Source organism: Panthera leo, chromosome B3 (assembly GCF_018350215.1).
Source record: "Panthera leo isolate Ple1 chromosome B3, P.leo_Ple1_pat1.1, whole genome shotgun sequence".
In the NCBI taxonomy this organism is placed as follows: domain Eukaryota; kingdom Metazoa; phylum Chordata; class Mammalia; order Carnivora; family Felidae; genus Panthera; species Panthera leo.
Genome location: NC_056684.1, coordinates 1,350,167 through 1,362,713, shown reverse-complemented (window position 1 = coordinate 1,362,713; position 12,547 = coordinate 1,350,167). Strand labels below are relative to the sequence as shown.

The following is a 12,547-nucleotide window of genomic DNA, read 5'->3' as shown; positions in this document are numbered from 1 at the left end:
CTTCCTGGACTCGGCTCCGGCGGCTGCCGGCGCGCCGGCGGGGATGGAGAGTGAGGGGGCCGGGGGCCGGCGGCGGCCCCCTCTGTCTGGGGGAGGTCCGTTCTGCCCCCGCCCGCGGCGCTGGGAAGTGTGTGCTCCACCTGCCAGTTGGGCCCGAGGGGACGCGGAGCCGGCCCCGCGTGCAACCGCGTGCCCTCAGCCCCGCGAGCGCAGGGTCCGAAGTCTGGGGGCGCCGGCGCGCTGAGGGGAGCGAGACTCGACGCGCTTGCACACGAAGGCCCAAGTACGTGCACACGGGGACACACGCGCCCTCCCGAGACCCCGCCCAGCGGAGCGGTGCAAGCCGCCCCCGCAGTGTCCGGGACCCCAGGCTCCCGGGCAGCCCCGCGGGAGGCCCGAGATCACAGCTCCAGGGCCTTCAGCCCCACCTTGAGGGAGGGTGGGGCCGACCGGCGGAGGCCGGAGGGTTCTATTTTCAGATCTGATGCTTTATTCTCCGCGAGCTTTTTGCGTTACTGTTGATGTTCAAAACTACAGTATCAGAATCCTAGGTATCTGGATTGCTGAGCTTTTTGGTGCTGTTTACGATGTAAAGCTTGAAGTGAGTACCTCACTGTCTTCGCCCCAGTGGGGTCTCACTTTGGGGAGTCAGATCTTCGCGGGGCTGGCCGTGCAAAGGTTAGGTCTCCTGCAGCAGGACTTGGGGATAAGAAGTGGTTAACCATTGAGAAGATGCAGGCCAGAAAGGCTTCAGGGAGGAGGTGGCCTGCATTGGCTTTGCGCACTGCAGAGTGCATAGGGCTTGGCCATGCTGGGATCCCAAAGCAGCGTTTTCCTGCTCTCCTAAAGAGGCGGGAAGATACAATCGGGAGTTGAAGGACAGGGTGATGTGTTGTGAGGTGACCGATGCTTCAGGGCGAAGTAAGGAATGTCTGTCCCACGTCAAGCGGAGGCTGGTGTCAGCGGTAGAATGGATGGGCACGGCGGTAACCTGCAGGGAGCTTGCCCGGGGCCTAAAGGTATTCATCGGGTGGGCATTCACGTTCAATTTTAAGAACACAAACCTTAGGTTAACCCATGAGAAGGGGATTTTGGCCAAGAGTGTCGTCTCTGATAATGGAGACCAGGTTATATCGGAGAAAGTCCCAGAAGCCAAATTGAGTATTTCGCTTTACTTGGTGGGAAACGGGAAGCCATAATAGAGCGAAAAGAACTATAGAAAGGGAAATGCTGGATTGCAACCATTTGGTGGATTCTGCTGGAACCAGGACTGATTTTGCAGCCTGGTTTTCTTTCGGCTTCTTCACTGCCCTCCTGCCATTGGAGAACTGTATGCAAAGAATTTAGGGTCTTGGCCACGGTTCACGTCCCCACTCAGACACATTTTTGACTCGGTGATGTTGAGCCATACCCATAACTCCCTGGGTCTCAATTTTCTAGTAGTTTGGGGAACATCAGTGAACAAAACAAAGATTTTTCTTTCTAACGGAGGGGATACAAGCAAAACAGTCGTACGTTTTGTGTTGTTAGAAGGTGGTAAGAGGGGCACCTGGGAGCATACAATTTCGGCTCAGGTCATGATCTCGCGGTTCGTGGGTTCGAGCCCCACGTCGGGCTCTGTGCTGACAGCTCAGAGCCTGGAGCCTGCTTTGGATTCTGTGTCTCCCTTTCCTTCTGCACCTCCCCCTTTTATGTTCTGTCTCTCTCTCTCTCTAAAATAGTTAAAACATTAAAAAAAAAAAAAATGATGGTGGGGCACCTGGGTGGCTCAGTCAGTTAAGCGTCTGACTTCAGTTCAGGTCATGATCTCGCGGTTCGTGGGTTCGAGCCCCGCGTCAGGCTCTGTGCTGACAGCTCAGAGCCTGGAGCCTCTTTCGGATTCTGTGTCTCCTTCTCTCTCTGCCCTTCCCCCACGTGTGCTCTCTCTCTCTGTCTATCAATATCAAAACTAAATAAAAATGTAAAAAAAAAATTTTTTAAAGATGGTAAGAGGTAGAGACAAGAAAACGTAGAGCGGGGTTGAGGATGGAGAAGCAGTTTGTATTAAACAGGCCGTCAGCATAGGCGTCACTGAGGAGGTGGGGTCTGAACAGAATTGTAAGCGGTAAGGGGGGTGACCTACGAAAATCACCTAGGGGAAGAGCATTCCAGACTGAGAACGGTTGGGCACACGGGCCTCGAGGCAGGTGACCCGGGTAGGATACCGCTGCTGTGAACACTTGTCTACAGGTGTTTGTGGGCACACAGGTTTCCACTTCTCTTGGGTACGTACCTAGGACTGGAATTACTGGGCCGTTGTGGTGCTTCTGTTTTGATCCCTTGAGGAATTGGTAACACTGTCGTCCAGAAGGGATGCGCTGTGTCACGTCTGCAGGGGCAAGGAGTGAGGGTTCAGTGCCTGCACACCCTTGGCCACACTGCTGCCCGTCTGTCTCCTGGGTTATATATAGCCCACCCCAGTGAGGACCAGCGTCTGGTGGTCGTGATTTGCATTTGTCTGATTGCTGATGGCGTTGAGTGTCTTTTCATGTGCTTATTGGCCACGTGTGGATCCTCTTTGGAGACATGTCTATTCACATCCTTTGTTCACTTTGAAATCGGGTTATTCGTCTTTTATTTGGGGTTGTGAGGGTTCTTTACGTATTCCGAACACAAGTGCCTTATCAGATACATAATTCGCAAATATTTTCTCTCATTTGTGGTTTGTCTTTTCACTTGCTTGATGATATCATTTGAAGCATCGAAGCTTTTCATTTTGCCTTATCCTTTTCTTGAGTCCTTCTCTCCGCAACATCAAATTAGTCACAAATTTCACGGACTTGGCCTTAGAAATATTTCTGAAATGTACCCCCCTACCCACTGCCCTGTACACCCCCTTATTATTTCTGGCCTGAACTTAAGCAGTAGCCTCCAGTCCTATTCTCTCTTCTAGGCCCCACCCTGATGGCCCTCCAGCTGTTTCCAGAAGGCTCTCCCTGAAACACAAATTGAGCAGGTCAGACCTCTGCGGGTTCCGCATTCCTCCTGGCACAGGTCTCGAACTCTTCCAGTAAGAGTACCCGAAGCACTTAAAACATTGGGGGTGCAGGGCCGTGACCCAGACACCGTGAATCGGAATCTCTAGGGGATGAACCTGTGCATCTGGGTCTAATAAGCCCCCCGGGGGGGGGGGGTTATTCTCAGAACAGTTATGCCTACAACAGTGGTTCTAAGCCAGGGGTGGTTTTGTTCCCCAGGGGACATTTGGCAATGTCTGGAGACATTTTTGGTGGTTACACCTGGGGGAGGGGGTGTGGCTGTCACCCAGTGACGCCCTGCAGAGAACCGTCAGCCCCGAATGTCAATCGTGGTGAAGTGAGAGCCCTGGCTGTGTTTGTAGGAGATAAAATACGAACCCTCGTTTGAGTTGGGAACCTCCTTGGTTCCCAACTCCATCAGAGGTCTATGGCTCTGTAAGAACCATCCCCAACTTAGTGGCTTGAGACAACAATTGACTCTTTCTCATGATTCCGTGGCTGGACCGGGCAGTCCTGCTGTCCCCCGCCCCGGGCTCTTGCTGGAGACCGCTGAGCTGTGCACCTGTCCAGTTGGGTCTCTGGTTTCACGGGCGTTTCATAGTGTGGAGGTTTTGGAGATACAAAGGGTGTGAGCTTGAATGCCACTTCTGCCGTATTCTGCTGATCACAGAGGGTCACAAGACTCAGATTCAAGGAGTAGGGAAAGAGACCCTACTTTTTAAAGCAAGGGACTCGCAAAGACTTTGGCCGTGTTAATCCACCAGCAGCCTACCTTTTCAATGCTGTCTCCAAGGGCCTGCCTCCTTGTCGCCTCAGTGGGGGACGCGCCAGGGCCAGACGAGAGTCGGAGGCTCCGGGCAGTGGGGAGGAAGTACCCCCAGGAAAACTTCTCAGAGACTTGTGTTAGCAGGATGTCTCTTCTCGTGACTTTTCATCAGAGTCTAAACCAAAGGTTCTGAAACGTTTTAGGCTCAGGACCCTCTCACACCCAAAAATTATTGAGGACCACTGGGTGGCTCAGTCGGTTGAGTGTCCAACTCTTGATTTCAGCTCCGGTCATGGCCTCGGGGTCATGGGATCGAGCCCCGAGTCAGGCTCGGCATTGAGCGTGGAGCCTGCTGGGGACTCTCTCCCTCTGTCCCACCCCTCTCTTTCTCTCTTAAAAAATGAATAAACTTAAAAAAAATTTATTGAGGACCCCAAATAACTTTTATGTTGGTTATATCTACCAATGTTTATTGTATTAGAAATTGAAAATAAGACACTTTAAAAAATAAACATTGGTTTATTTAAAAAATAGTAATAACAACTCGTTTAGATGTTATTCACGTTGGCGTCGCCTGGGTAGCACAGTCCCTTGAGCGTCTGACTCCTGATTTCGGCTCAGGTCATGCCCCAGGGTCATGGGATTGAGCCCCACATTGGGCCCCACACTGGGCATGGAGACTGCTTGAGATTCTCTCTCCCTCTGCTTCTTTCTCGCTCACACACTTTCTCTCTCTGTCTCTAAAAACGTAAAAATAAAAATAAATTTCAGATGGAAATTAGCTATGTTTTCCAGAATACGAGTCAGTAAAAAGAGTGACACCGTGTTACGTTTGTGCGTACCTCTTTAAATTTTTTTTTAATGTTTATTTATTTTTGGGAGAGAGAGAGTATCAGCGGGAGAGGGGAGAGAGAGAGAGGGAGACACAGAATCCGAAGCAGGCTCCAGGTTCCACGCTGTCAGCACAGAGCCCGACACGGGGCTTCAACTCACGAACTGTGAGATCCTGACCTGAGCCGAAGTCAGATGCTTAACGGACTGAGCCACCCAGGCGCCACTGTGAACATCTCTAACATTTGGCTTAACAAAAGGCAGCCTGATTCTCATTTGTTTCTGCATTCTCTCTGATGCAATACCACACATCACGTAGCCTCTGGAAAACTCTATTGTACGCTCATAAGAAAAAGGCAAATCATGACTTAGCATTATAGTAAAAACAGTTTTGATGTCACAGACCCCCTCAGACTGTTTCAGGGACCCCTGGGGTCCATGGATCACACTTGAAGAACCACCCAGGCTGTTCCAACTTGCCCAGGCCGCAACTCCCTGACTTGGACGTGCTTCTGCCCATCCATGAACGTTCGTTACATCCATTTTCCAGCCCTTTTATGACCTTACTCTCGTGTAGGTACTCTCGGCTTATCCCTACCAAACTCCTACTCATCCCTCAAAACCCACTGTAAAGGCATGCTACATGCTGAAGGCCTTCTTGACTCCTTTAGGCAAAGTCCGGACTCCTCCCTTACGTGTTTTCACACACTCTGTCCCTCCGTCTGCAGTAACACTTACCCTTCTTAAGTTGAGATTCATCAGTCTGTATGTTTGCCTTCTTGTTAAGCCAGAAAGTTATTTTTCTGAAGTTCGGGGTTTTTTCGTTTCATATCAGAATGAATTGAAGGTTGTAAATTGATCCATGTGCAAATCGCTAATGAAGGACCCTGCCAGCTGTCCAATCCTCCCCTTCCTCCGGGTTCTGCTTGAGGCCTCCTTTATCGTGTATTAACTTTTTGTGCATAACAGATGTCAGGTCTCTTATTCTGCCCCAGCGCCGGTTCCGGCTTTGTCGAAGCCCCGCGAGAGGTTACCCGCATCGGCTCAGAACAAGGTTCAGTGTCCAGTGGGATCTGTCTTTCCACCCACTATGGCTCTTTTTCTTCTGAATTTTCCTAGAAGTTCTGATCTGTTCATGTCTTCAGGTTAACTTTGGAATCATTTTGCCAATTTCCAAGAAATAATCCTGCCAGGGGTGCCTGGCTGGCTCGGTCAGTTAAGCATCTGACTCTTGATTTCAGCTCAGGTCATGATCTCACCATGTGGGTTCAACCCTCGAGTCAGGCTCTGTGCTGACAGCGTGGAGTCTGCTTGGGAGTCTCTCTCTCTCTCTGCCCCTCCCCCTCCCTCCCTTCCTCTGTCTCTCTTTCTCTCTCTCTCTCAAAATAAATACAGATAAACTTTTTTTTTTTTTAAAGAAACAATCCTGCCGGGATTTTAACTGGGATTACATATGCCTATAAGGGTTTGGGGGAGCAGGGAGAGGAATGTGTATCTTCATAGAGTTTGGACGGCCCATCGAGAGGTCTGAGGGGGTTTCTTTTTTCATTTATTTGGCTTAAAAAAAGGCTCCCAACAGATTTTGTTTCCTTAATTTTATATTAGTGAGTGAAATATTAAAGAGAAATGCACACAATCGTCGTATTTCTCCTTAATGATTCACTCATTTATATAATGCTTTGTTGATACTGGGGATAAATTGTCAGTTTTTTTCTTATATTTTCAAACAGGTCATTGATGATATAATTGGTACTTAATTCTATATATCTTATTTTATATCTAAGCACTTAACTGATCTTTTTAAAATACTCTTTAATAGGAGTGCCTGGTGGGGGGGCTCAGGTCATGATCATGGTTTGTGAGTTTGAGCCCCACGTGGGGCTCTGTGCTGACAGCTCAGAGCCTGGAGCCTGTTTCAGATTCTGTGTCTCCCTCTCTGCCCCTCCTCCACTTGCTCACGCATCTCTCTCTCTCTCTCTCTCTCTCTCTCAAATAAACATTAAAATTTATTTTGCAATACTCTAATAATTTTTCAGTTGGTTGCTTTGTTAACCAAAATAATACTTTCCCTCTTCCTTTCTAATTTGTATCCTTTTTATGTGTTACAACTTGTAGCCAGATTTGTCCAAGCCAAATTAAATAATATTGACCATATCTGACACTGGACTAATTTCTGACAAATGCTGATTTCTTGGGAATAAACACTTTTTTAAAACAATGATGCCAAGGAAATAACTTTTACGTGTCTACGTAGTGTTCATGAGAAACGGCTGTCGAATGTACGTCTGTGTTTTCCACATCTGTCAAGACCCCACTAAGATCCCCTTCATCTGATCTGTAGTCATACGATAGCAGATGAGTAGGCTTACTGACACTGCCTTTTTCTTTTCACCTTTATCTACCCGACCTAGCCCAGTTCATCATCGGTGTCAAGTTGGCTTGCATTAAATGATTGTAAACGCCGTCCGGCCGTGGCACACGCTCCCTTCTGTGCTGAGCCGGGTGGCTCTCTTGGGCCAGAGGATGCTTACCCCCCCGAGAGAGAGCACAGGCAGAGGAGTCTTGGCCGGCCGTGCCCACCGTGGTCCTGTCTTACCCACGTTGGCTCTCTTCTCTCCCCTCTGCAGACAGGAAGGGGCCAGTCTGCCCGGTGATGGGCTGGCGTTCAGACACTCCCCTCCCAGCAGCAGCAGGGAGGATGCCCTTGGGGAAACTGAGGCAGCAGGTCCCACCTCTCCCCCCACCACCCCTGGGGCCCAAGGTCCACCTGCTGGGAGCTGATGGGGCAGGAGCACCCATCACCTCGCCCAAGCCCGAGGGCCACCCGGACGGTGAGTGTGCTCCTGGTGTCCTTCCTTCTCCAGGATGCGCAGTCTTCATATTTGGACTTTCCAACAGCGTTCGTGGGAACTTTCTCCGCCTCTCCGTGACTCACTGGTCAGGCTTCTCGCTCCACGTTTCATCAGTTTTGATAACTTTTTTAATTGAAAAATGGCCTGTTTCATTGAGATTTTCAAATGTGCGGGTGTACGTCTGCACCGTGAGTCCCGCCGCCTCCTGAGCTAGAGGGTAAGGTCACTGAGAATCGCAGACCTCACTCCTGAGGACCCCGGTAGAGCCGTACTCAGCTTGGGGTCACTGGCTCTAGTCGATGGGCCTCTCTGAGGGCCTGTGGGCAGCTGTAGATTCTCTCCCTAGAAAACTGCGTTGACCATACGCGAGGCTTTTCCGTCTGGGGTAGAAAATTCCCGCACCTCCCACGCCCCGTCTGTGGGCCACAGGCCTGTGCCCCTGAACTCCACAGCTAGGAGTCCCAGGGGACAGGCAGTTGTCAGCTGCTAGATTTCGTCCTCGCGGGTCCAGCTGGCAAGGCCGTTCTGACTGTGAGATGAGAGTGTGGGGCACCTGGTGGCTCGGTCAGTGGAGCGTCCGATTCTTGGTTTCAGCCCAGGTCGTGATTCCAGGGTCGTGGGATCGAGCCACACTTCCAGCTCTGTGCTGACCGTGTGGAGCCTGCTTGGAATTCTCTCTCTCCTTCCCTCCCTCCCTCTCTCCCTCTGCCCTTCCCCTGCTTGCATGCTCTCTCTCTCTCTCTCTCTCTCTCTCTCTCTCAAATAAAAAATAAAAGACAGTGTTTATATTTATGTTACATCACATCTAGTTTATATTCTTTACAAGGCTACTTTGATTATTCGACGCTCAATTTATTGAGCATAACAAAATTTCTTTGTTACGAGTTAATATGATTGGACTGTTTTCTGGCCCCAGCTGTATTTCTCATTTTTAATTTATAAATTGGGTACTTGGATTTATACATCAGGCTTGTGTCCTTGGCTAATGTGAGTCTGCCTTGAGAAATGAATCTCGTGACCAAAGCAGCCTTCTGAGATGCAAGGCGGGCCTGATGTGATAACCACATCAGGGCAGGAATGCTGCCTCAGGCAGCCTCTCAGGGGACGTCCCACTTGCCCCATTCAGTCCACGTCCCAACAAGCACTGTGACAGCGGACGTGGGCTATTCTCTGCACCTAGAACTCTCCTAACCCACCTGTGTACCCTTGCCTTTATTCTAATGGTAATTACCAGGCTACAGCCCCAGAGTTCAAACGATTATCTGGTTTCATTTTCATTTTAAAAATGCACCATCTTGGGGCAACCTGGATGGCTCCATTGGTTAAGCGTCTGATGCTTAATTTCAGCTCAGGTCACGATCTCACGGTTCGTGGGTTCCAGCCCCGCATCGGGCTCTGTGCTGATGGTGCAGAGCCGGCTTGGAAGTCCATCTCTCCCTCTCTCTCTCTCTCTCTCTCTCTCTCTGTGCCCCTCCCCCACTCATTCTGTCTCTCCCTCCCTCTCTGTCTCTCTCTCTCTCCCCCAGAGTAAGTAAATAAACTTAAAAAAAAAAGTCTATACTGCGAAACACTAGGAAGTAGAAAAAAGTAAAAATATACATCTTCTATTTATCAGTTCTACTCTTTTTTATAGCTAATTGATTTAAATACTTGACCTTAATTCTCTACTTCCTAGTGGTGTCCTTAGGACATTTCCCCCTTCTCCTGAATCTGCCCAGTGGGCGTGTCCTCTTGTTCTCTCTCTGATACAGAAGTTACAGAAGAAACTTCCCTCCAAGGCCAGCGGTGCCTTGTGGTGCGCAGGTCCCGCACTGATTTCCACGCCGGCTCTGTCTCTCCCCCAAGAGCTCCTCTCGTTTGTATTTTCAGAGTATCCCTTCTTTTACCCCATTTCAGTCTGAGAAAGTGTCTGGGGGACACACACAACGAGGTATCCAGGCCGGGCTTTTGGAACAGATAAGGGACAGTGGCTCAGAACCAAGGAAATCTGGATCAGGTATGAAGTGCAGTTAGTAACAATGTCTGTGTCCGTATTGATTCATGGATCGTGACGCATGTTCCGTAAGATGTTACCAACAGGGGAGGGTGGGCGTGGAGTAGATAGGATCTCTCTGCACTGTTTTCATGTCTTCTCTATCAATCTAAAAGTACTCTAAACTTAAATTGTATTGAAAAAGAAAACCTCTCTGTAACCCCCGAGACGCTCATCAGAACCTGTTTTTTTTTAAATGTTTATTTATTTATTTTGAGAGAGTGTTCGTGCCTGCGAACAGGGGAGGGACAGAGAGAGAGAGTGAGAGAGAGAGCATTCCAAGCAGGCTCTGCACTGTCAGTGCAGAGCCCAATGCGGGGCTCTATCCCATGACCCTGGGATCAGGACCTGAGCCAAAATCAAGAGTTGGAAGCTGAACCGACTGAGCCCCCCAGGCGCCCAGAACCTGTTTCCTCCCAAAGGGCTCACAGGCTTCAGTGACCTGTCTTGCCTGGGCCTGGGGCCAAGAGACCTCATTAGGGGCCACTTAGTGAGTAAGACGGGGGCTGCCCAGCCATCTCCAGAAGCTGATACTAACGGAGGCGGGTGCTGAGTGTTTCCTGTTTGTCCCACAGGGACCGCCCCCAGGAGCGTCCAGGTGTGGGAAACACTGGCAGGAGACGGGAGCGAGGACCCTGAGGCCTGGTCACTTGTTCCTGAGATCAGCCCTGCTGGGTCACGGAGGTGAGAGCGTCTATGGAAGGCCTGTCATCGTGGCCTCTTGCGTTCAGCTCTCCCCATCTCGGTTCTGGTAACAGCCTTCGCCTCCTGCCCTTATCAGCCTGGAGCACAGCCTGCCCTCAGCACCACGGGCGTGGGGCTTATCGGTGGCACCTGGCGACCCCACCAATGCCTGGGTAGCAGACACGTACATGCTGGCCCCCGATAAATGTTTGTCAGACGAATGGGCCGGGCACTGAATCACGGAGTGATGCGGTCACACGAGAGCCTTGTGACTTGTGGCCACACCGCCGGTGGTTAGAAGACTGTGCGGTTGGCGCCGGGCACAGCTGATGGCTCCTCTGGGGGGACCAGGCCAGGGATCCGGGGCAAGTTGTCGAAGCTGGCCGGGCTCGATTCCTTCTCTTTCAAGTGGGGATCGTGCTGTCATCTTCACTGAGTTGATTAAATGAGAAACAATTCACGCAGAGCGTGGCACAAAGATAAATGCTCTGTAAACAGTAGTCATACCTGTGATCTAACCCAGGCATGGCTAAAATCACACGGCCTTGTGCAACAGGTAATGAGGGAGGACAATTAACACACAAACGTAATTGGCAAGTAAAGTTGTAAACACGTCCCACCCAGCGAGTAAGCAAACAAACACAGAGTCAAACAACAGTGAGACACCGTGTCTTGCCTCTAAGATGAGCAAATTGCTGTAGTGATACTTAAAGCTGGAGAGGACACAGTCAGGGACACTCAGCCATTCAGTGTGGGGCTCAAAAATACCAGAATGCAATAGTTTCAAATTAAAAAAAAAAATGTTTATTTTTGAGACAGAGACGCAGAGTGTGAGCAGGGGAGGGGCAGAGAGAGAGGGAGACACAGAATCGGAAGCAGGGTCCAGGCTCCGAGTTGTCAGCACAGAGCCTGACGCGGGGCTCGAACCCACAAACAGTGAGATCGTGACCTGAGCCTAAGTCGGATGCTTAACCGACTGAGCCACCCAGGCGCCCCGACCTTGTATTTTATAATCTGAAAGGGAATTTCCTAAAAACCAAAAAGTTGAACAAAGAAAAACCTAACAAAACTGTATGGTATGATCACTGGTTGGTAAAAGTAAGCAAAACTTTGTGTATGGAGAAAAATCTGGGGAAAACGAGAATTGAGTGGAAATTGGATGTTAAAATATCTTTCTTCCTCTTCTGAATTTTCCACGTTTACAGTTAAGAATGAGTATTACTCTGGTGCTAAAAGGAAGCATAATCTTTTAAGTTTTCTTAATAGCACAGTTAGATGTGCTCAAAGGTGGTCATTTTCAAGATGAAGACACTAACAGCCCAGCAGTGGATTGGGTGCCACCAGGGGCGGGCCCCCAGCTGGGTCCCAGGGCTCCTTGCTTTGAATATTTGGATTTAAACATTTAAATGCTTTGAGTAGAGCAGATTGCCCTTAGTAATGTGGGTGGGCCCCATCCAATCAGTTGAAGGCCTAGGTAGAACAAAGACTGACCTCCTCCAGGCAGGAAGGAATTCTTCAGCCGATGGCCTTAGGACTTGAACTGTACCATAGGCTCTTCCCTGGCTCTACAACCTGCCAGCCCACCTGCAGATTTTGGATTTACCAGCCTCCAGGATCATACAGGCCAATTTCTTAAAAAATACCTTTCTTGCACACACACTCTCTCTCTACACAGATACACCCTATTGGCTCTCTTTCTCTGAAGAACCCTGACTAATATGAAGCCCAAATAGAAAATGTTTTAGGCTTTGCGGGTCGTACAGTCTCCGTCCCTCCCCATTCCTCTGCCACAGACAATATGTAAACACATCTCAGTCTGGGCAGTGGTGACATTTTGGGCTGGATGCTCCTTGTTGTGGGGCCATCCTGTGCACTGTAGGGTGTTTAGCAGCCTCCCTGGCCTCTAGCTTCCAGATGCCCATGGCAGCTGTCGGGCGTGACAATCCAGGATGTCCCCTGGATGGGGGGCAGAGAGGAGACATACCCTCACCCTCACTGAGCACCGTTGAAGTACATGAGTGAGCCTGACTGCGTTCTAGTGGCCTGGGGACTGGAGTCTGCCGACCCTGCTCTGGGCAGTGTGGTCTTGGAGCTTTGCAGCAGGGGCCCCGTGGTTGGGAGTGTGGGGACACGGTAGGAGCCCTGTGAGGTCACACGGAGCCCGGCCACATCCCAGGTCTGCTGCCCGGTCCTGAAGGTGCCGTTGCTCTGATGAGGGCAGGTCCCAGAGCAGCCCAGCGCTCTTCTGTGCGTCCCAGCGAGGTCGGAGGGCTGGGGAAGACGGGGTGTTGGGTGCGTGGCCACGATCCCCCGGGCCACCCTTGGCACCGTCTCCTCCTCAACGTCCCCAGGGTCTCCCCTCAGG

The 12,547-nt window shown here is 50.5% G+C and overlaps 1 protein-coding gene across 1 annotated transcript in view; it reads left to right on the top strand.

Annotated features, from left to right (window-relative positions):
* The first annotated feature begins 301 nt into the window (after window positions 1-301).
* The window catches only part of BCL2A1 (BCL2 related protein A1), a 59,987-nt gene continuing 47,741 nt past the window's right edge, over window positions 302-12,547 (top strand). Inside the window, exons 1-2 of the mRNA XM_042940802.1 lie at window positions 302-1,019; window positions 10,074-10,182. Coding sequence (XP_042796736.1) covers window positions 888-1,019; window positions 10,074-10,182 — 241 coding nt within the window. The 5' untranslated portion in view covers window positions 302-887. The remainder of the gene's footprint in view (window positions 1,020-10,073; window positions 10,183-12,547) is intronic.